The sequence below is a fragment of the Aedes aegypti genome, chromosome 3, assembly GCF_002204515.2.
Source record: "Aedes aegypti strain LVP_AGWG chromosome 3, AaegL5.0 Primary Assembly, whole genome shotgun sequence".
NCBI classification, from domain to species: Eukaryota; Metazoa; Arthropoda; class Insecta; order Diptera; family Culicidae; genus Aedes; species Aedes aegypti.
In genome coordinates, this window is record NC_035109.1 from 220,139,336 (window position 1) to 220,164,616 (window position 25,281).

The window sequence follows — 25,281 nt, forward strand, 5'->3', positions numbered from 1 at the left end:
CTAAATTGACTTAAAGATACTAAAAATTGATTTTAAAAAGTGCTGTCTTTGTACCAATTATGGCAATAGTGTTCCTAGCATTCGACATAAAAGTGTACCAGTTATGGACTATCGAATATTTGCACGAAATGTACTCAAATGCCATCCAGAGTAAATGATAATGCAACCCTAATATGTAATGAAGCGATTGTCCATAAAATATTCCAGAAAGTTTGTGTTAGGGTAGAAGCACCGGTTTAAGCCATACGCCAGTTGTAGCCATAGTGGATTATACACCGTTTTACATAGCCAATCAGCATGAAACCTTTTGTGATCAGTAGATCACATTCACATGATAGAGCTACATTCATTTAATCATCCAAATTGATTCAAACATAAGACAAACAATTTATTTTCCAACTCCCATACACCTAATTTAGCCAGGGCACTCCTAATTTCGCCACTCTCATGAGAAATTAATGCGATTGGCCAATGGCCAATTTAGGAACCGAAGTTAAATCTCTGGCTAAAACTGGTTCCGTTGGCCTATATTGACCAACGGGATTTTCAAAGCGAAAAAATGGGTTTAGCTCAGTTTTGACATTTTATACAGATAATATGGATTGAAAGCTTGCATTTGACATATTTGTAGTATAAATACGGCTTCCCGTTTAATTTTTAGAGACATTTTCTCTTAGGCTGGCCAAAACCGATGCTTTTACCCTATATAGACATTAAATTTATCGCAATGGGTTCATGGGAGTAACTGAATTTTCTAAAAGGAGTCGAAATGTAGTGAAAATTTCAAATATGATGAAAAACAGCATTAATGAACTCACATTACCATTCCAGTGCCTAATTTTGGGCAAAAAAGAGCGAAAACTCAAAAAACTGAACTGATTTCGCTGAAAACCACCTCTACCGTGAAATCAGCAGCTGCCGCTTGCGAATGTTTTCGAACGTGTGATTGAAAAATCCTGGGAATTGAGCACAAAACCTGAAGATAATGCCTTACCGAACCGTCCCATTGTGGAAGTCATCCGTAAAACAACTTTACTTCTTTTATTTCACTGATCAAAACATGTAAACAAACCGCCTCTAGAGTATTGCCATAATTGGGCTCTCATACACTCTTTGTACCAGTTAACGCCATAGTGGAAATAACACGATTTTAAACTTAGAATGGTAAATTAAATTGCTCAGCAGCTAAATTTGGTCATTTGTTATCACTAGGGAACAATTTATTGGTTGAAGCAGTTTTACCGGATGGAAACATAGTTCAATAGCAAAATGCTAAGAAGGTGACATATGTGGTAAAATTTTCAAATGTTCATTTATCGAAGCTTATTGCACGAATGTTCGTATCGAGGTTTGATTATCATCAAAAACAAATAGATTTATCATTACTGAGAATATTAGCCGTTACATTCTAGTGAAACAATAAGAAAAATCGCTTTTTGTGCCCAGTATTGCCATAATTGGTACTATAGCCATAATTGGTACTTCTACCCTATTTGGATTATCATGAGCGACCCAAAACGCAATGAATGTAAGTGTTATTTTGGTCAGTTTTGAATTAAGTATAGTCAACTCTCCCTAACTCGATATTGAAGGGACCATCGTGTTAGGGAGGTATCGAGTAACAGAACACAAAACCAGTGCAAATGCAATTCAAGAGACCATCGGTGTAGCCATGAAAACCAACTTTTACTATGGTTCTCAACTCGATATCGAGTTACGGAATATCGATTAAGGGAGAGTTAACTGTATACCACAACAGTCTATTGTTTCCGACAGTATGTTAAGGTGATTTTTCAAACCAACAGAAAAAAATAACATGATTCATAGAAGATTGGCTTGATTTTTTTTTCTGTCATACAATTTGTATGGAATGAAAAAAATCTGAAAACAATACTTACATCCCTCTGATTCCAACTGCCTTAAGGCAAAGTAGGCCGTCATTGAAATTTTTACTGTGCATCGATGATTGGGGCAAATTCGTCTCACGATTGCGATTCAATGAAAATCACTGGTTTTGCAATGTCAATAGCTGAAAAAGTACTTTGTACATGCAGTATACTTTCTGCATGTAAGCGATACTGATACTTTTCTGAATCAATATTACCTAATGATCCAAAGTGTCCATTCCAAATCAATTTATCAATTCCCGGGTTTTTCCCGGATGCCTAAGAATATAAAACCGGTTTACAATATAATCCTTGGACTTGATACTTTCCGTATTTTCCAGACCTTTGTTAGTAAGTTGAGATATTTGATTCGACTTTCAAAATATTCGTTTCCAAATTAAGGATTTCAAGCAGTGTCTTCAAATTCAAAAGATTTCTTTTTCACCAATAAAAATGTTTATGCTCTTTGATAATATTAGAACACCATTTAATTTTTGTCAAGTATTGGAAAATATAAGCAATGCAGTTCAATTGCAGTTACATACATGGATTGAATAGAGTAGAGGATTTTTCAACTTTATCGTATTTTTTCATACCATACGTTTACATTCGAAGGACTTGATTTAAGCTATACATAAATTATTTCTGATGATATTTTCAAAATACTATCGGTTCAAAATTATATCAGTTTGAATTTCGAAAGCGTTTCTGACAAGCAGACATGAAAGATTTATTGCAAAGTCGAAAAGATCAACACTAAAGTTTTTTTTAACTGTAAAAACTGAAAATTATCTTATTTTTTAGACCAGTAGGCAAATTCCAGCGAACATTTTTTTCGAAGAGAAGATCCATCACTAACTAGCAAGAAAATTGTATTCTTCTTTCGAAGAAAATACACGCCGGAATTCGACTGAAATTCGCCTTCAGGTCTGCAAATTTTCAGATAGATAAATCAATACTAATCATTTGCTAAAAAATCACTTATGGTTTTCGGAACCGGTCAAAAATATACATCGGCATGATGAAAATAACCATCTAATATTTATTTTCAGTTGGATGGGCAAAACTACGGATAATACCATGGCCACGATTACAGGGTTTGACGATGCCAAAGTAGAAGGTGCACCATAATAATATCTGTCTGTGAAACAGATCACCTTCCCAATAGTTTGGCACACCTCTAACGGTTCATGATTTTCATGAAACGGCTGCATTCAGGCGGAGGATCTGTTAATATGTTTCGGCATATTATCAGGTTCTCTTCGAACGGAGGGACCGCCAGGGCTCAGTAGTTGTTTATAAACCAGTGCTGGTTGTTGATGGTTCAGTTCGTTTACACGAGCTGTACAATCCTTTGTACTAATCAGTAATGGTGGTTCAAAGGTGGTTTCAAAGCTAACGTGTGATCAATCGTTTTATAATGCAACATAAGAATGGGTGTTTGGTGGAACTCATTATACTCGTCGTTATAAAATTAGTGATTGTGAGGGTGCTAATAATGGTATTTGAAAAAATGTGTGATGATGAATATATTTGAAAATTGCATTGAAAGTGATTGTAATAATTTTGTTAAAAACACATACATAATAATACTAATATAAACCCTAAGTAGTGCATCTGTTTGTCTATACTACTAGTCTAATGATGGTTATAATACATTCTGCAATCATTTCTCTGAATATAAAAAAAAACTATTGCCTAGTTCTTATCACATTCATGATAGAAGTGTTCATAATGCAAGCGAGTGCAGTAAAATTTATCGAATTGATTTTTTTTTACTGTAACTTTCTTGATCATAGTGCTAAATCGTAGTATGATTATCTTGTAATTATTTAGTTATGATTACAGATGGTAAATGGTAACAAAGATGAATTATTATGAAGTAGTGTGATGTATTTTTTTATAAAAAAAAATGTAGCCATGATAATGAATTGATATAGTGGAAAGTATTCTGTGTATTACGGAAGTTAATGAGTGATATTCGGAAATATTAGTGATAGTGTTAAAAACAAAAGTGACGACGGAAAAAGTGTGGTAATTATGTGACAGTGACTGATGAAATGAAATGGGGAATGAGGACCTTTCAATAAAACTATTTCGTTCTTCACTCCAACCACTTTAGTAGCATTTCAAATCTTATCATAATTGTATACTAGTCTGGAATACTAGACTGCAAAACTACGGCAAGGATTGATTGCTGCTAGGGTACCAACCCCCCCGCGAAGTGACAGATAACGCAATTTTCACGTACCTACTTGCAACGTAAACAATGGGGCCATCCACCGCTGCCGGCACGATTTTTCACTATGGCCGATCGGAATTTTGTTTCGTTGTTGACGGATGCAAAACAACGAATGGAATGAAATGAAATAAGGGCGAGTCTGATATTTCCGTTTTCCAATGGAAATAAATTTAATAAAATCACCAAGTTTAAGCACCAAATGAACTTCAGAGCGCACTAATTCGTTCGGTGAAAAGATTAAATGACCTGTTTGTGCTTTGTTTTGCGGGAAAGTAATCCATTAGAAATTACTCACAATACAGGCTAACTGATTTTTGGATCGCTTTTATGCCTTCACGAGTAATATTGTTGGTTAGTGTCGTCAGGCATTTAAGCGCATCGTGTCATGGGGTGTGGGTTCGATTCCCGCTTCAGCCATTGAAACTTTTCGTCAGGAATGTTTCTCGGCTGTGCCACTGGAGCATGCTTGTCCGTTGTCTAGTGCAGTGTTGATAGACTCACACTCGAATCTCAATCAATATGCTCTCCCGTGAGAGCAAACTCATAAGAGATCAGCTTTGCAAATCTCACGCTTGAGATTTTGATGCAAAATCACTCAATCAACTCAAACCGTACAAAATGATTCAGTCACAAAACCCGTCAAAAACTCGTGAAACCCGAATGTTGTTGTTTACGTTAGAAAAGATTTCTGTTATTCTACCAGACTAGCAAGAAATTATTGCCGTGTGCGTGTAAACTGTGGAAATACGAGACAATGAGTCAAACATGTGAGCTAACTCATCCGTGATTTTTTGACTGCTGAGTTGCGTGACTGATAACTCACGCATGAAAAATATCAAGCGTGAGTTATAAGAAATTGAGTTTTTCACAACACTGGTCTAGTGCTAAGTTACAGTCTGTGCAGCTAAATGGCTGAAGTCGGAGTCCTTGTCTTTTTATTTGAACGGGTTTCAATGAGATCGAATCAAGTCGAAAAGTTTTATTTTTTTATTTGCAGTTTTTTTTTATGCGGAAAAGTGTTCAATTTTTCTCATACTCACCACCAGAGGTCTAAGTTTCAATCAAATAAGCCTTTGAACGCCATGCTGCAACGATGACGGCATGCAACTTCCAGCGAGAATAAAACCTTTACTGCATACAGAAAAATGTAAAAAAAATGTATGAAAACAGAAAAATAAACGATTTCGTTGCACATTTATCCACGCATTGTTCATCCGATGCACATTCTTGTTGGTGCGGATGTCATTTTATGTAATATTTAGATTTAGATTGGAAAAAAATCAACAAGAAAAGAAGACTGTGGATAAGTCCATTGGATGAATTACCCAGCTGTGCAAAAGCGGTAATGGCCGCCAAAAGCTTACTGTCTGTTAGGGATCCAACATATTGACGTTTGGCTTGAGTCCGGTCAATTGACTTGTCCACCGGTGTGATAAATTCACTCGGTCCAAGAATTTTGACACTTTAGCGGGTCACGCTTTTCAATGCTCCCCAAGTGTCAAAATTCTTGGACTGAGTAAATTTAGTGCACCGGTGGATAAGTCCATATCAAGCGACCCATGTGAAACGTCAGATCACTAGGGTAACGTATATAATTTGGACATGCATATAATTTGGACAGGCTAGTCGTTCTATGCTTATTTCCAATGAGATGGTGGAGTGTACATGTACGGGAAATCATGTATTGTATTGTTAATACACTATGCTACTTATTAATGATGACCATTTTCATAACAATTGCAAATTGGCTTCAAAAACATAAAAATTGTAAATTGTATCTACAGAACATCTGTGAAACCTACGAATGCAAGAGGATGTGCATTTCAAGAACATACATTAAATGCAATAATAGCGCTCAGAATTAGCATTCACAAAAAGTTTGAAAGTGGAAACATGATTAGGGGCAATGGGGGCAATATGAACATACGGGGCAATATGAGCCACCCCGGTTTTGACCTCAAAAACAGTGTTTTAATGTCTAGTGTCATTATGATCTGCTAAAGGATGCCTCAAATAGCCACCACAATGAAAACCGTAAGAATATTCGTTTGAACACTTAAGATATTTACAAAAATGTACAAATTAGTCCTTCGTCATGAAAAGCTTATAATTTTGGCAGTTTTTAATTAAGCCTATAAGACAATTATATTTATAATTCTGGTAAATTTTACCAATCCATTGAAACTTCTGATCATAATGAACAGTTCGTGAGTGAAATTAGATTTGTTCGTAAACAAAATTATTACAAACAACAATATATTATTTTCAAGATGAAGGGGCGGGGCAAAATGAGCCACCTAGATTTAAGCAAAAAAAAAACGATGTTTTGAACATAAAAATGCATTGCTTAAATATACCAGATTATTCTTTTACTGCATAGTCATTTTTATGCACCATTACAAGTGAAACACTTTGCTAGAAAATACGTTGAACCAAGTATCGCAATTTAGTACTAGTATAACATAGTCGATTTACTATGTATTATGTATCTTTAAAAAATAAGCCGCTAGAATCAATAATTTCAAGCAAAGCTAATACAATTTCCTTTCCAATAATGTACTCTTCAAGTCTTCACCACTAACTCTTCTCTATACTGTTTTAAATAAAAAATCATTCGATTGAATGAGGTGGCTCATATTGCCCCGTAGGGTGACTCATAATGCCCCATATGGTTGGTGACCACGTAGAAAAACATGGCTTTCCAAAAAGTTCCTGAAAAAATTTGCAAGTTGATGTTAACATTAATTATTGACGTAACATGGAAGATAACATTTTATAGTACAAGTCACTTGCATTTAAACCATAATTTCTGCTGTTTTTCTATGCATTCCATGACGTTTTCCTTAGGGGGCCCATATTGCCCCGATCACCCCTAAATATGTCTAAAATTTAAGCAAAGTTCATCTAAAATCTTAACATGAGTATATATGGCATAAATCAGGTATTGTCCAAAATAGATTATGGTTTTTGTTCAGTTGATATAATTTGACCATCTGATGAAACACACTGGAATGTCGCATGCATGCATACTAGCATGCGTTTTTTTGTGGATCTGATGATATTTGCTTGCATTAAATGAAATTATTGATTTTCACTAATATACACATCCAATAAGCGAAAAAATGCATAGGTCACATGTAAACTCTTACAGTATTATGATATGATCGTTTTTCAAGAAACCATTGTATGGATATTGAGATAACGCCTCTGTCCAAATTATATTCACATGAGGGTGTCCAAAATGTATATTAGGTGTCCGAAATGTATGTCAGACAGGCTGCCAAAAAACGCTATTTTGGAAGGTAATACTACAGTTTGTAAGCTTTTTCTCCCCAGAAATTCAAGGTACAATGGGACATTAAGCATTAGACTGGCCCTAAAACAAAAAAGTTGTAAATCGCAACGGGGCACCCCCTAGATATGTGCCTTAGGGTAATAAAAAAGCTCTCTCAAAATTTCAACTCGATTGGATACTCCACCAGCTGGCGCATTCGATTCAAAGTTTGTATGGGATAATCGTTTCAAATATATTGAAAATTGACCCTATGTCACTGTTGCGTTCCGTGTACTAGTTGACCGCGTTCAGTTGACCCCAGAATGTCAAATTCACTAGTTGATACCCTAATGAACATAATTGCAGAAGGTTTTATTTGGATTTAACATTTCAGTTGTTGAAAGTTAGGCTTAGATCAGCACTCCCGTACAATCACCTATAAGCATGCGCCTTGTGCAGCAGCTCGCCCAGCGTCATAGGTGGCTATGATGCGCTTAGTGGCTATGTTGAAGAAATTCAAAGCGATATTGTATTGCATAACAATTCTACTTCAGATAGTCAAAACACCAACTTTATCAATTTTAATCATGATACAACCTTCTACAATATTGTTTGTTATGGTATCAAGTAGTGTTTTAGATATTCTGGGTTCAATGGAACGCGACCAACAATTTTCCTGAACCAAACAGTAGATGATGTGCTGTTTCTCATATGTTTGAGCTGGAAATCCCATATTAATTTTAATTCAAATGCGCCAGCTCATGGAACGACCAATGGAGCTGAAATTTTCAGCAAGTCTTCTTCTAACTCTACGGAATAATCCTGGGGGGTGCCCCGTGGAATTAAACAACTTTAATTTTCTCCCATACTAAGCTGGGCCAGTCTATTAAGCATATAAGCACCATTGCTTAATAAAATATTTGTATTTAATGCAGTTAATCGCCAGTTAATCCAGACATATCCTTAGCCTGTCCAAAATACATAATTTACCCTAGATCCCTTTTTTATAAAAGTGGGCTAATTTTTGGTGATATTAGCGCTCGTAAAAAGCTGGATAGTTAATCCAATAAACTTATCTGATTGAAACATAGGCATCTAGGGGTGACTATGAGAAAAAAAGTGTTCAAATTTGCAAAAAAAATGTACTGCGAGTCAAAAGCTGGATATGATCTCAGAATGATTTCAAGCTTATAACTACAGTCAATTTCCCATAAATTATTGATCATGGTAAATATTTAAGGGATGATTCAAATTTTACGTAACGAAGAAATTTGCCAATTTAAACCCCCTCCCTCCCTGAAGTAACAGATTTTGTATGGAAATTTTCAATTTATTGTATGGACCGTAACACTACAAAAGACCCTTTCCCTCCCCCTGTTGTGTCACGTAATATTTGAACGATCCCTAACAAATTTGTCTTGCTTTGAATTGCCAAGTGGTCAATAAATAACTTCGTAAACAAAGGATCGGTTACAATAAGCAACTTACAGCATGCGGACCACATCACATTACTATTCAAAACTCGCTCGTGGGCCATACAAAATCTTCCCGATGGCCGTACAAATCCTTTCCGAGAATCTCAATTTAGTAATCACTCATTTATAATTATATTACAAATGCCAAACAAAAATTGTAAAACTTTTTTTATGTCCATCAAGCATAATTCTAGTTTACGCCCTGTTTGGAGCACACTCCGTGATTTCATTGAGTTTGACAGTACCACGGACCAAAATTTTTCGGTACACTGACGTTGTACTGCAGCTGTCATGATGCTCCCGGGTTGTAGGGTACACAGTGACCATGACTAACAAAAAAAAAATATTTTCAGTTGGATGGGCAAAACTACGGGGAATATCTAAATGTCGACCATAGTACAACGAAAGATCAAAGGTTTAATAGCCAATTCTCTTCATGGTTTATGGCACAAGAGAAATTCTTGATCTGGTGAAATTCTCATAGGATATAATAAGAAATCTTTTTAGCTGAAATGCTATCTCACAAAAAAGCTTTGGTTGTATCTCAGTGAAGTTCGCTGAAAAAAATTGTCATAAATTTATTGCCGGCTGCTTGGGCACGTCAGGAGTTAATCATCAATATTAACCTCCTTTTCCCGAGCAGCCTAGATAGCCGCGTAGTGTCGGTAGCGGTTTTTTCAACTGGCTAAGAATTAACACTACGGAATGCCTGTTCCGGTGGTAAAAGTCCACCTCACAGGTGACCCCTAATTTATGGTGTGATGCGTACCGTGCCTAGGAATGAATGGTTAGGAGGGTCTAAATAAAACCTAACCGCTAACGGAGCCTGTGGGGTACCAGGGCGCCCTCCACAGTATTGAGTCCTTCCTGTGCTACCCGGAGCAATGGTGCAGGTGACCTTGTGTTTCTCCGAGATAATCGGCTGCCCTTCTTCAGTCTCTATCCTGAGGCTTAATAAGGGTGGGATTATGAATATGTTTACATTTAATTTAAATTATCACCTATATGGATTCGCATTATGCGTTTTACACAGTGTATTCTGTGCTCTTTCGCCTTTGGCGACTTTAAATAGATACCGATCTGGTTTTTTCGTTGCTGGTCTTTTCCGTGCTGAGATTGCAAAAAGCTTAATCCTGCTTAGTTTGGGTAGTGGCTACGGTTAGGTTAGCTCAGATCAATCTTCAGCATAAAAGAACAGCAACGATCAATCTTTGCAGACTCATGCAAAATGGTGCAGCCCAAGTGGCGCTAATTCAAGAACCCTACTTTCGTAGAGGGAACTTCTATCTAGGTAACCTTGTGGACCCAGTTTTTGCTACTTTTAGCAAACTTGAAATGGCAAACTCGCGCTCCATGCCCCGCGCATGCGTGCTCGTTAATAAAGCAATCGTTGCTACACTCATTTCTGAGTTAACTACCAGAGATGTATGTGCTGTCACAATCGATGTTTCTGTTGGTGACCTCAACAGGAAATACGTCTATTGTTCGGTATATTTACTACATGATGAACCATCCCCAACGGATGACTTCAAACGAGTTGTCCTACACTGCGTAACAAAAGGCCTTCCGCTGATTGTGGGCAGTGATGCCAATGCTCATCACATCATCTGGGGCAGCTCGGATATCAATTTGAAAGGCTCCAGTCTGATGGAATACTTAAGTAGTACAGACCTTGGATTACTTACCATAGGCAATCGCCCAAACTTCATGGTTTCTAATAGAGAAGAAGTGTTAGACATAACGCTCTGCTCGAATAGAATCAGTCACGAGTTGACGAATTGGCATGTATCAGATGAGGAATCATTATCTGATCATCGCTACATCTTCTTTGAACATTCAAATGTAACTGCACAGACTTTGCGTTTTAGGAATCCCCGGTCAACAAACTGGGAACTCTATATTGAATTGGTTGCGACCAAATTTCATGGATATTCTCCGTCCATTGAAAATCCAAGTGATCTGGATGATGCAGTTGATACTACAACATCCTACATTATGGAAGCTTTTGAAGAAGCATGTCCTCTGCGGTCTGTAAAGACTACAAGAGGGACCCCATGGTGGAATTCCGATCTGACTAGACTCAGGAAACAATGTAGAAGGAGTTGGAACAGACGCCGTTCAGCTGGATCAGAGTCGTTCAAGTCGGCTCGCAAGGCTTACAAGAAGGCTCTTCGTTCTGCTGAACGATCCGGCTGGAAAAACCTTTGTACAAATGTTTCCAGTTTGAGTGAAGTCAGTCGGCTAAACAAAATCCTTGCAAAATCTAAGGATTTCCAAGTGAACGAAATTCGCTTACCTAATGGTGACTTTACTTCCTCCGATGAAGAAGTTTTAGAATGTTTATTCAATACACACTTCCCCGGATGTGTGGACATAGCATCTACGGATGAACCAAATGTCTTTTCATGTAGTTACGAGTCTCTGGCCTCGGCTCGCAGTATCGTAACTACTGAATCGATTCAATGGGCACTTAATAGTTTTGCTCCTTTCAAATCTCCAGGAGCGGATGGGATTTATCCTGTTCTGCTCCAAAGAGATTTGATTTTATCAAACATGTTTTGAAACAGCTACTTGTAAGCAGTTTTGCTACCGGGTACATTCCCAGATCCTGGCGTGATATTACTGTAAAGTTTATCCCGAAAGGAGGACGTGCGTCGTATGAAGAAGCGAAGAGTTTTAGACCAATCAGTCTGACCTCTTTTCTTCTGAAATGTCTGGAACGCATTATCGATCATCACATCCGTGATGTTTATTTGGCAAACATGCCTCTTCATGTGAATCAACATGCTTACCAATCTGGAAAGTCCACTGTGACTCTCTTACACAAAGTTGTTTACGATATCGAGAAAGCATTCGCTCAGAAGCAATCCTGCTTGGGTGTTTTCTTGGATATTGAGGGTGCCTTTGATAACGTGTCTTTCGATGCCATATTGGAAGCCGCACGAAACCATGGGCTACCTACAATGATTACCAATTGGATTCATCAAATGCTCAAAAACCGACATCTCTTCTCGACATTGCGTCAAGCAGCGATTCGAAAATTGAGTGTTTGCGGATGCCCCCAAGGGGGAGTCTTATCACCACTTTTGTGGAATCTCGTAGCAGATACGCTATTGAGGCAACTCAATAATTGCGGTTTTCCAACTTATGGATTTGCCGACGACTATCTATCTTTGATAGTTGGTATGTGCATAAGCACCCTATTCGACCTGATGCAAAGTGCACTTCAGGTAGTCGAGAGTTGGTGTCGCCAATATGGCCGGTTAACCCGAATAAAACATCTATTGTTCTTTTTACGGAAAGACGAAACCGCGATGGAATTCGACCTTTAAGTCTTTTTGGCACTGAGATTAATGTGACTGATCAAGTAAAGTATGTCGGAGTCATTCTAGATTCCAAACTTTCATGGACACCTCACATTGATTTCAGAGTCAAAAAAGCTTGCATGGCCTTCGGTCAATGCCGGCGAACCTTTGGTAAAACTTGGGGCCTCAAACCCAAATATATCAAATGGATTTACACAACAGTTGTTCGACCAATATTGGCATATGGATGTCTTGTGTCGTGGCAAAAGGGTGAAGTGAGAATAAACCAGTCAAAATTGGGCCATCTCCAAAGGATGTGCTTGATGGCGATGTCTGGTGCGTTCTCTACAACTCCCACAGCAGCGCTCGAGGCCCTTTTCGACGTTGCGCCACTACACATACATCTTAAACAAGAAGCACTTTCTTGCTCTTACCGTGTGTGGGTACTGGATCTACTGGAGAAAAATCCAGTGAATCGTAGATCTACACACACTTCGTTGTTTCCACTTTTGGTGAATTGGGACAAAATTGCCCTTGCTCCAAGTGATCTCACAATTGCTTGTCACTTTCCTTACAGGACATTTACCACACAATTCCCTTCACGGGAAGAGTGGACGTCTGGCTATTTGGAAAGAAGTATATCTAACAATATAGTATGTTACACTGATGGCTCCCTTCTTGAAGGTAGAGCTGGTGCAGGAGTATACTCTCGTGAGCTAAGGCTGAATCAGTTTTACTCACTTGGTAGAAACTGCACCGTTTTTCAGGCGGAAATATTTGCTCTTTTGTGTGGAGTGCAATCAGCACTTCAACAGCGCGTAATGGGTAAAGTCATATACTTCTGTTCAGATAGTCAGGCTGCTATAAAAGCTCTTGCTTCGGCCAACTCAAGGTCGAAGCTTGTTATCGCATGTCGAACTCAAATTGAGGAACTGAATTCAGTCAACTCTGTAAACCTTGTATGGGTACCTGGCCATTCTTCCATCGCTAGAAATGAATTGGCTGATGAGCTAGCTCGCGATGGAGCATCGCATGACTTCATTGGTCCTGAGCCGGCTATTCCAATTTCCAAGTGCTGGGTGAAGCTTCAGATAAACTCTTGGGCGGCAACTCAGCACAAGCAATATTGGAATAGTTTGGAGTCATGTCGTCAAACAAAATTGTACATTACTGAGCCATCTCCAAGGGTGGCGAAGTATTTAACAAATCTATCAAAACAGAATTGCAGTCTCTTGGTCAGAGAGTTGACAGGCCACTGCCGACTCAACTATCACATGGCAAATATTCAGCGTGCTGACTCATTTGTGTGTGATAGTTGTAACTCCGATTATGGAACTTCATATCACCTGATATGTAACTGTCCAGTTTATTCGCAAATGCGATTCCAATTACTTGGTAAACACTTATTAAGTGAAACTGAATTCAGAAGCCTGAATCTTCAGGATATTCTGTTATTCTTAACCCGCTGTGGTAATGAGCTATTGGCTCTCTTTACGCTCATGCGTTTTGCAGTGTCCTTTTTAGGGCGCTGTTCGAACCCATTGTGGTATGGAGCTACATGCTCTCATTTCGCTAATGCGAGCTTCCTTCTTCAAGGGACCTCCCATCTTTCCCTTCCCTTTCCTCTCCCATCGGGTAGATGATGAAATAGGCTCAAATATGGCGATGGCACAAATCTCCCAACTGGTGGGGAACGTGCCTTTGGAGCCGGCCTTCTGATACCTGATAATAGCTGAAATGCTATCTCACAAAAAAGCTTTGGTTGTATCTCAGTGAAGTTCGCTGAAAAAAATTGTCATAAATCCATAACAGCATCTTTCCAGCAATCTGAGATTTTTTTAAAGAATCTCGAAAAGAACTGAACAAAAATTGGCCCAAAAATACATAAAGGAACTCACCATTTATTCATCCACCAAAGATCTCGCCATGAATTCATTAGGGATCTAATTAGAGAGTATGTCTGAAATACTTTACTGCAAATATGCAGATATCCATACAAAGACTCGCCAGGATCTTGTTTGGGTTATTAGCTTGACTAATACGTGAACTATGAGTCAAGTATTAGTCAAGCTAATAACCCAAACAAGCCTTAACCATGAATAAGTATCTCCAGGAATCTGTCAAACAGTGCCAGCAATAAAACTGCTCAGGTTTTTATTTGGAAACCACCTAGAAATCCCAAGAAAGTTCACCAAAAATCTTGTTAAATAAGCCGTTTACCAATTGCTAGAAATTAGGTAAAAATTAAAAGAAAAATCAGCTTGAGATCTTTTTTTTTTCAAATCTATCTGAAATTTTATTAGTAATCCTCTTTTAAACTTTTCAGTGACTTTCTAAAGAACCTTCGAGTATCTGATCAATTAATGCCTAAATTCTTGTTATGATTCTGCAATGATCTCATCAAGATTTTATCATTAATCTTAATCAATTTTAATCAAGCATTCGACCAAGAATCTTGTCGAGAATCCCTTGTTATCCTAGAATTTGTTCAAGAATGTTTCATAAGATCTCCTTTGAGTCGTCTCCATATCCCTCCCTCCGCCAGAAATGTTAAAATCATCACACAAGAAATGGATATAAATTGCAGGAAAAATTTGCCAAATTCTCTTCCAGAAACCAACGATTTTGAAAACAAAAAAATCGTTAAGTATCCCTTTAGCATCTCACCAAAATTTAGTTTTAATGGAAAGTTTGAGTAGTCTGGGTGTCCTCGTGCCATTTTTTTTCTGTTTCATCCACAGTATTTTCAAAATTAAAACAAATTGATACCCTCATGTTTCGAATATTTTTCCCGGTGAGCTCTACAATTTCCCGTATTTTTTGAAGATTTTGAAGAAGAGATACAAAACGAAATACTTGAAGCATTTTAACAAATCTGTGGAATAAGGCGAAGGGAAATTTACGAACTCGAAAAAAAAATCAAATTAGATTATTATTGTTCATTAGTTGGGCCCCAGATAGCCGCAGCGGTAAACGCGCAGCTATTAAGCAAGACCAAGCTGAGGGTCGTGGGTTCGAATCCCACCAGTCGAGGATCTTTTCGGGTTGGAAACTTTCTCGGCTCCCAGGGCATAGAGTATCATCGTACCTGCCACACGATATACAAATGCAAAAATGGTCAATTGGCAAAGAAAGCTCTCAGTTAATAACTGTGGAAGTGCTCATAAGAACACTAAGCTGAGAAGCAGGCTCTGTCCCAGTTGGGATGTAACGCCAGAAAGAAGAAGAAGTTGTTAGAAAATGATTCCATGCGTACTTTAAATATCTACATTTTAATTGAATGTTTCAATAAAAAAAAATATTTGAAAAATATATATCACTCAGAGACGACTCGTAACCTCACGTTTCTACGACCCTGAAAATGACTAATATTGCTTACTAACATAATGAAGGAAACAGTAAACGATTGAAATTGTTATTTTTAGGAAATCTTAATTTATAAGATGCAAATTTCTTGCTGGAATTCACGTGCAGCTGGATTTGACGTTAGGGAATCGCCACTGATATTACCATTCATTAATTAATTTTGTTCAACAATGTTCAAGCATTCATTACTTACAGAAACGTGTTTTTGTATAGAAATAGTTGACCAAAGTAGTGAAAAAATGCTGTATCAAAGGTTAATCTTTTCTATTGATAGCTTATTTGTTGTAATATCTAATGTAATTTCTGAAATGATTTCGATGATCTATAGCAACAGGTTACTGCAGCTAGTTTACTAGTAATTCATTCAGCAAAGCTGTCATATATTGGTCCTGGTTTCCGCCAAAATATAGTCAAATATTTCAGACAGAAGATTCTACCCCATTACCCCGAATGTCATTTCCCCGAATGCCATCACACCGAATTCCATTACCCCGAATGTACCATTACCCCGAATGCTATTTCCCCGAATTTACAATTATTTTGACATGATGATATTGATGACATTTCCCCATGATTTTGGAATTCGGGGTAATGTCATTCGGGGTGATGGGTCGTTCGGGGTTTTAAAATTCGGGGTAATGGCGTTCGGGTTAATGTCATTCGGGGTAATGGGATTCGGGGTAATGGGGTAGAATCCAGACAGAAAATTCAGCCTTAAGTCGGCTGGAAATTTCAGCTCAAAGTTTCATTAGAATCTTCTCCGAAACTACCAACAGAACTTTTTTCACATTTTCCGTTGGAAATGTCTACGAAAAAATCACCTGAATTCTTCCTGGAAGTTAGCCAGGAATCTCTATCTTTCTTGAAACAAATATATATATTTCTTACTGCTTGCGTTAGAAATGCTGACCCAGCTTCAAATTCGATTATCAACAGATCAAGAAAAAAGTGACTTTAGTGACACATTTTTGTAAAAAAATGACTAAAGTGACTTTTTGTTTCATATAGTGACTAAGTCGAAAAAAGTGACCAGCCCTGCCTATTGGCCATGTTTGTTGAAAGCCCTTTGATATGGAATTATGTTGGATTTATCAAAAAGTGATGGGATTTAGCAACCGCCATTAGTTTAAAAGGATCAAAAAGCTTTCGATATAGACTAACAGATATGCTGAATAATCCTTCAATTGTCTCTAAAATCTGAGTTAATAATAATCATATACACTTCACCACGGTATTCCTCGAATCCTAAAAAATATGGCATTTAATTGATACGATGGATCATAATCATTGGATTAAATTTCGATTATTGCGTTGTTTTTAATCAATTCGAATTTGAGTCACATTAATCCATTGAATACAACTAAACAATTCAAGCATAATTCTTCATTCCGACGTAACTGCAAAAATAAACAAATCGAGATTTGCTTTGCATGGGCTTGACAAACGCATTATCTACATATTGAGTCCAAAAAAGTAATCCTAAAACATTTTTTTGATTTTTTGAAATAAATTGCAATTCTGCCCTATGTGCACTTTACTCAGTGTTTTTAATTTGGCTACATACACCCTACCATTGCAAAGCGACTCAACTGTCAACATTTTTCATGCTAGCACATACACCGTACATATGCTCATAGCAAAGCGACCTATATGCAGAATCAAAACATAAAATTTTTATCAGCAGATACGTCATACTGTTTTCGAATTACTAAACATGATGGAAATCGAGAGATTCGGATTTTCACAGCTGCAGTAAGCTGACGGGTCGGCAAACTGATGTGGAACATCATCAGTATTCGGTTTTAGACAAATTTCTCACCAATTTTTTCACAAGAACTGTTCTCCATTTACTTTTGTTACTCACGGCTCCGTCCGGTGCTCCTGTTAGTCGAGTTGAAATTGGAAACATTCAATATTCGTTGTAGTTGAACGTAGAAACTGACGAATAGAACAAACTTTATTATGTTTTATGGGAATTTGCAAACCGGTGTATGTGCAACTTCAAAACAATACTGGTGTATATGACGTGACGCATGTGATAAATGAACTGTCAAACCGACGCATCAAGCAAGGTGTATGTATCAAGCAAGGTATGATATCGACGAATCATCATGGTGTATGTGAGCAGCACAAAGCAAAAGGGTTTATTCGATAATTTCACAAGTTTTTCCATCTAATTCAAAACAAATCGGAATTGTTTAATAGTGGTTAGAAACGGTGTTCTTTTTTTCAACTTATAGAAGACACAGCAATAGAAAAAATGCAAAACATTTTAAACAGGATTTAAAATGCTTTACAATATATTGCATCGCATTTTTCTCGAATCCTTCCAAATGTTAGATACGCCGATTTGAAAAATTAGGCTTGAATTATTATAGCTTTTCAATGTCTAAGCTAAGTATAGGCATCAATTTTCAGTCTCGCTACTTACATTTCTGAAGTCCTTCTTGGTCAGGCGTTCGATTCCAGTTGCTTCCTCCGGGATGAGCTCCGGTTCCTTTCACTACCGTCCGAACGAACAGACAGACGGTATCTCCGTTCTCCGAAACTTCCGAAGAGAAACGAGATGACGTTTGCGATTTTTTCGGACAATGAAAATCTTCACTCCCACTGGCGCTGGCCGCTGCTTCTAAAGCAAATTACTGCTCCTCCGATTCTTCTTAGCTTTTTTTACGAACCGAACAGAAATTATTCCGTCTTCCAGCGACGTTTTGTGACGGAATTAGAACACTCTACGTGGATAATTTCTGCTTGGAAAATCTGAAGCTGGAAAACGATTTTCTTTTCTTTTGATTTTTGTACGAACTACTCTCTGCCTTGTAACGGGAAATCTCCGCGCTCGTTATCTCTTCTTCACTTTTCCACTTGCCCCTTCGAAAGGAAAAAAAGACGGAAAAAAAGCTAGTGCCACTTCCACCTCACCACCACCGGAAACACGACCCACTACCTAGCTATACAGACACGGTTCCAATACACGCACACCAACTCAAGGATGCCCTTTTGCCTGGTTTTTGATGTTTTTAAAGAATTATTAACAAATCACTGCCTCAAAACCAGAATAGAATTGTCCGGAAGCGGGTCCCCGCTCAGTAGCTCAATCTTCCGATAAACTAAATCCGAGCTTCACCAGAATCTGTGAAAGCTAAAGCCGAAGACGAATGCGTTTTCACTCCACTTTTGGATTGCGATTCTCTCCAACAAAAAATAAGCTAAGGCTGAAACACCTCACTCACACTCACAAATTATCGCGCTTTGCGGAGTATACGGACACGAAAAAGAGAACTTCTCTTTCTACGTGTGGGTAGGTATAGGTAGAAGAAACACCGAAAGCAAAGAAGAAAATCTCTGAATCTTCGCGACCGGGGCACGCAGAATGTGAAGAGGAAAATTACCTCTATGAGAGCCTACACACCTTTTACTAAAATGCAAAATACACTCGCGAAACACGCTCAAAACCGTCGCAAAATGACGCTAACCGACACGGTGGGATTCGGGCGAGAAAATTCAAACACTTTGAGCACCGCTCGACACTTTTTACAACCGTAAATCAAAACTTTTTCGATCGTTTGTACGCACTTTTGCTGGCTACTGCGCTGGATGACAGGAGACGAATTTGTGCCGAGGTCTACAAAAATGGCGTTGCCAGTCATCGAAAAGGGGAGAATCACGACGCACGGAGGAACCGTCTTGTAGAAGCTGCAGGTGTGTGGGTGCGAACCGTGCTTTATCTAGATCAGTTTGATGGGTGTCAAATTTTACCACCGAGGCTGCGGGATTTGTAAATTTACACAGAGAAAAAATAAAACTCAAATTTTTTTGTGAAGCTTACACGGAGACGGAAATCAATTCAATTTCGGGTTGTTTCAACGCAATTCCGTAGTTGAGCCCGATTACTCAATTTTGGCCAAATTTCCAAGGTCCCCACTTGGTAGTTTGATTTATTTAACGCAAAATTGAGTTCTTTCCACCCAAACATAAGAAAAGTTGCATTTACCCAAATTTGGATTATTGGTCCAAAGTACCCCCGTTGGGTAGATGCAGCTCTCTCTATTTTTGACAACATTCGTGTGGGAGAAAGAGAAAACCGAGAGATTTTGGGTTGAAACTATAATCAGTGTATCGATTATAGTTTCAACCCAAAATCTACTTGAGTTTACTTTACCCAAATTTTGGGTAAAGTAAACTCAAAAATTAGGTAAAAATATTTCGCCGTGTAGGGCTTTATCACAAATTTCATAACGCTGTACGGGATGGGTGGGTGGCATGAGCCAATATTTATCAATCCAAAATCAATTCAACAAGGCGTCCAGTGTTCTTGTTTCGATTGTTTTGGGAGTGACAAAACATACACGGTGAAAATAGAAAATACTAAATATCATTGTGTTTAATATTCATTGACATAATTCGTTTTTATCCATTGCGATGCACATATCAATACAGAGTCAGAATTAGGGCGAATGTGAACACTAATACATTGTCAGTAAAATCGGTTTGAAGTTCAGCGGCTATAATTTCAATTCTATATTATGTTTCCGATCGATTTAATCGCATGATGAATTTTTGTATGATCCATTACAATATTACTTTTGTAACAGACCATTTTATTTATTTTCATATTATGAACAACATGTTAAAATAAATAAAAAAGCATCATGCGCCATTCATCAAAATTGAGGATTGTTGCGCCCCTCGGTTTTCGTCTCCTTCAGTTTGACAGCAGCGATTGCGCCTTTCTACCTCATCCTTCTGGTTTGACTATCATCAGCTTCGCCGTTTTGCTACGCTCTTTCACACAAACCTTCTTCACTATCGACCTTCTGCACACTCAGTTTTAAATGCGCCCTGCTGCCACACTCAATCGCAAATGCACCCGGTTACCGCAGGGGGGAAGGTGCGCGAAATTGACATCAGTGTTCGTATCGAAAGAGAATATCAAATGCGCCTTTATGTTTTTCTCACTTATTTCGTGAAAAACGTTATTTTTAAGAAACAGTTGTGCAGTATATGATTGTAGTTTATCAAATAAACTGTTAGGTGAATAAAACTCAATTTGTTTACATTTGTCAGTTAGGCCGTTATTCTGGTACTGTATTGAAATATCCATTGGAGGATTATGTTTAATACATTGTAATGAATATTGGGTGCTCATTTCATGTAATCCTCTTCAGCGTTATGAAATTTGTGAATGGGCCCTATGTCAAAAAGATATGCTTTCAAAGTTTGTACGGATAATAAGCAAACACCTTGTAGATATCAGTTGACAACCGTCCGACAGCAGCGATCCAACATGGCAGCCCGACTTGAACTCTGTGAACATGTTGTGGAAAAGTATTGACAATAAAAATATTGCCAATATTGTGGTCATCTATAGAGATCGCTAAAAACTTCTGACAAACTTACTACCTCTATCCACTGGAGAGAAAATATAGGAGAAGAAATCGATTATGATTATGTGACTCACTATGCCCTTGTTCTAGCACATACTTTAATTTTTTCTGCCAGATTATCTCGATGTTCTGCACGGAGCACCAAAACAACCCAACTTTGACTTCGTTTGACGCAATAGGCAAATATAATGCGCCATTATTCTAGAAGTCGCTGGGGAAGAACGAGAGAAATGTCACTGAAAATGTTTGTTTACGTCCAAAATTAAATTTTTCAACCCAAAAATTAGGTCATAATCAATCGATTATTGAACTATTTTCCATTGGCATAATCATTTTGAACCATTATTCTTGCAATACGCGTGATTTCACAACAAATTTAACCACTAAGGGTTTATTCACAAATTTCATAACGCTGAAGGGGGTACCCAACGATGTTACGGCTCATACAAAATTTGTAGAGTATTCATACAAACAGCGTTACGAGGGGGTGGGTGGGTCATTTTCGGCGTTATGAAATATGTGAATGAACCCTAACAAAGAATCCGGAAGTTTATAACCTATGTTGCCAAATACCAATTTCCCCTTTTTATTCCATTAATCTTACATGAGAACTGATACGATCTGTACATTCTCGAAGGAAAAAAGTTTATTATGTTTTTCAATCTTCTCTGGTCGTCTACAAAATAACTATTCCGATGGAAAGTGTAAATTGTGTGTTCCTTCCTATGATGCAAACGGTGCATTCTCAACCCAACCTCTTTTTTGACGGTTCTTCTACTAGCCACCAGATGTCGGAGTGATCGTTTAGCTTTGAAAATAATTGCCTATAAGGCTCTTCCGTGGGATAACCCAAATTTGGGTTAACTGACATAACTATCATTAGGTTGTTTTCATTTCACAACGGCAAAAAAATCTACCCTGCGTTAGCTTTCGAAGTCTCCGTGATGGGTTAAAGTAACAACGTTGAAAGAACTTTTATTTGGCTTATTCAATTGAACTTCGACGTCTCTATCTATTTTTGACAACATTGCTGTTGCGAAAGAGGCAAAACAACCCAACCGTGGGTTAAAACCTGAGACGAGACTCGCGAAGACGGTCTTCTTTTTCTGTGATTGCTGAGTTTTTTTCTTATTCCACTTTGTGTTTATACCAATCATGCGCAAGCCGTTCAAACCCTCACAAGAACTTCTCAGCAAAAAATGATTGCGTTCGCATCACACCGAATCATAAATAGCCTTTTGAATGAAATTTCATGCCAGCATACGTTCCAGACATTGGAAATAACTAATAGATTTATCAGCAACTTTGGAAAAACTGTGGCCCATTCACAAATTTCATAACGTTAAAGGGGGTGGGTGGGTGTCCTCGATTAATACAAAAAATGTTACAAGGAGGTGGGTGGGTGTCTAAAATGGCCAGTTTTGGCGTTATGAAATTTGTGCTGCTCCACCGACTGAGGTTTTTAATAACAGTTTATTTTGAATACAATACTATTCACTTTTTCAGCCATAAAAAGGGCGGGCTACATTTGACATTTCGTGACAGAGGAATCTGGGCTGCATACGACTGATATTTTTCCTCTTCGCGAGTCTCTCTCAGGTAAAAACTAAATCTCACATCACTTGTGATCTCGCCCTAAAAGCTATTGGTAACCGAGTGTGTAGCTCTTTGTTTCTAAGCAAATGAATGGACCAGGATGGATTTTATCACCACTGGGAGATAAAGGAGGATCTTCTCTTCACCACGGAGAAAAATCAGTATAGGGTTTATTCACAAATTTCATAACGCCGAAAATGGACATTTTTGACACCCACCCACCCCCTCGTAACGCGTTTTGTATGACCATTTTTCAAATTTTGTATGAACTGTAACATCTTCAAGACACCCACCCACCCCCTTCAGCGTTATGAAATATGTGAATGGGCCCATAATTTCAAACAACCAAAATTTGTTGGTTTTCTAACATGCATTTTAGTTGTTTCTAACTATTAATTTGTTGTTTCAAATTTATGCCTTTAGTTTGGAATAAACTAAAAAAAATAGCAAATGAATTTCCCAGGATGAAAACTATTACCACTAGGAGATAGAGAAGGATCTTCTCTTCATCGTAGCATTGTTGAACAACGCGTAAATCCATTCGTTTGCTCGGTAACAACAAGCTACACATTTGGTTACCAATGGCTTTTAGGGCGAGATCACAGGTTATGCGAGATTTGTTTGAAACAACTAATATTTAGGTTTGTTTCAAGAACTGTCAAAATGAAACAACCAATTCATTAGTTGTTGCAAACAAATGTTAGTTGAATTTAACTGGAACATCTCCGAACCATTTACTTTATTGTCGCACCGCACCAAACCGGATCGCGCTAGTGAGACTCGCGACGCGCCTCAACTCGCGCGATTTTGAAATCAGTTTTTTAGTGTGGCGCTGCATTCTTACGATTTTTATGAACACAGCGCACTATTCACATATTAGCTGCGACGCACGGGGCCCGAGAAAACAATAATTATAAATAAATGCTGGTCTTGATTCCTACCGGATACATAATATATTTTAGTTTGTTTCAACAAACATAGGTGGCAAAATCAAACTAATATTTTGTTTGTGCAAAATTTAATGTAGAATTATGTTTCAAACAAACTAATATTTGTTTGTTTTTACCATTTTTTTTCTCCGTTATCGTAGCATTGTCGAATAACGTAAAATCCATTCGTTTGCTCTGTAACAACAAGATGCACACTCGGTTACCAATGGCTTTTTGGGCGAGATCACAAGTTATGCTAGAAATGCGGTAACCCCAATTTATTTATTTTATATTTTCTGTGTGCAGAAATACACCGCATGGGTTTGCTCCAGTTGACCTCTTAATTGGTTGACCTAATCGTTGCCTCCCCTCGAAAAGTCACCCAAAACCAAAACATCGACGCCGTTGCGTCAAATTTATTCTACCACTCTCACACTCCTTGCGCGTTCTTGCGGGATGAAGGTCTGCGGGTTTTTCGGGTTTTTCGGGTTGCAAAGTAAAGAAATTAGTGATCCGTGACTGCTTCGAAAATAAATTATATTAATTTATCGCATCGTGCTACTTCTTGCCCAACTGTTTTCAAAGTGCTGAGATTAGATTGAAGCTCCATTGCTCGGAAATTCATTAAACTTTGCCTTCTAATTTGAAATTCTTCTACTTCGAAGTGGTGTTTCGTTCGGTTTAGGGCAGTGAGAAAGGAAAAGATGAAGTGGAAGTGATAATAATTATGAAGCACAAAGCACAAGATTTCTAAATTCCAGACGGGAGAAGATTGGTGGCATTCAACGGTCGGGTCGAAGAGATTCACACAAAAGTGAGACACAAAGCAATTTTTGTCATCGAAAATAATTTGCTGTGAGTGAAAGAATTCGAACAATAAATTTTTTATTGACCTAGTAATCGCAGTATCTAAACAGGTTGTATTAGTAATCAGCCCCAAGCGATCCGAAGTGGAAGAAGTCTGAGTCATATTTATTTGGGTTTCACCTGATCTGATAAGCAGTAACGAAAATGTTAAAAACAAAAACGCAGCAACAGAAAAATATTCTGAACACTATTATCAGCGTCCTGCCAGACAACCGGCCGATCACTTCCCTGCAGTTAGTGGAGGATTTCGAGAAATGCCCGAAGAACTTCCAGCCCATAAATAAAACCTACGATCAGGATCAAGATGCGGATCTGTTTCGTGAAAACATTCTGTTCGGAAAGAGAAGCTGTCGATATTTGTGCCAATCGAAAACGGAAGGTCTGCCCGATTATATTCTGGAAACGTTGAAAGTGATCGGCGAAAAAGAAGCCCTTCCGGAGGGGTTTTCACAGTTAACCCGAACGGCGGACAGCGAGCAGAAAGCGTGGCGCAAAAAGCAATTAGTTTATCGTCTGGCTAAGAAAGGAGTAGCCAAAACAGGCGATCACCGATATCATCTTGTGTTCCAGACTGCGACAGGCGCCGGAGGGTTTTACCTTGGCCGGGTAAGTGCGGTTTGATTGGTGGGAATTTTATGTATGTGTCATCGACACGAGATGAATAATCATTATAGAAAACTATTGGAAAGCCCAACTTTGTGTCTCTTTATATATTTGTAACACATCTATTGAAACGGGAAAGTGAGATGAATAAATTATTATTTTTAGGTGCATCACTTGCAATAAGTCAACAGTATTGATAAAAATAAGATTTTATTCGCATTTCTAAAACCTTAGCATGACTTGTTGATGTTAACTACTGGTATGCAAAATATTTTATTTAATCATGTTTAATACTAAATTGACTTGAAGCTTCTTAAAATTTATTTTAGAAAGCGTTGTTTTTATACAAAT

The 25,281-nt window shown here is 38.0% G+C and overlaps 2 protein-coding genes across 14 annotated transcripts in view; one reads left to right on the forward strand and one right to left on the reverse strand.

Moving 5' to 3' along the window:
• LOC5579840 (mediator of RNA polymerase II transcription subunit 12) overlaps positions 1–19,211 on the reverse strand; it is a 61,500-nt gene extending 42,289 nt beyond the window's left edge. For 4 of the 13 annotated variants that reach the window (XM_021855635.1, XM_001651466.2, XM_021855638.1 and 1 more), the window contains exons 1-2: positions 18,961–19,180; positions 17,980–18,419 (exon numbers count right to left, since the gene is read on the reverse strand). The gene's annotated coding sequence lies outside the window, so the exon portion shown is untranslated. Of the gene's footprint in view, positions 1–17,979; positions 18,420–18,495; positions 18,691–18,940 lie in introns of those variants that run through there. The other 9 variants (XM_021855632.1, XM_021855628.1, XM_021855627.1 and 6 more) reach the window with 9 other exon arrangements.
• Positions 19,212–23,879: 4,668 nt separating this feature from the next.
• LOC5579837 (multivesicular body subunit 12A) overlaps positions 23,880–25,281 on the forward strand; it is a 28,376-nt gene continuing 26,974 nt past the window's right edge. The window contains 3 exon segments of the mRNA XM_001651462.2: positions 23,880–24,315; positions 24,367–24,861; positions 24,863–24,933. Coding sequence (XP_001651512.1) covers positions 24,472–24,861; positions 24,863–24,933 — 461 coding nt within the window. The 5' untranslated portion in view covers positions 23,880–24,315; positions 24,367–24,471.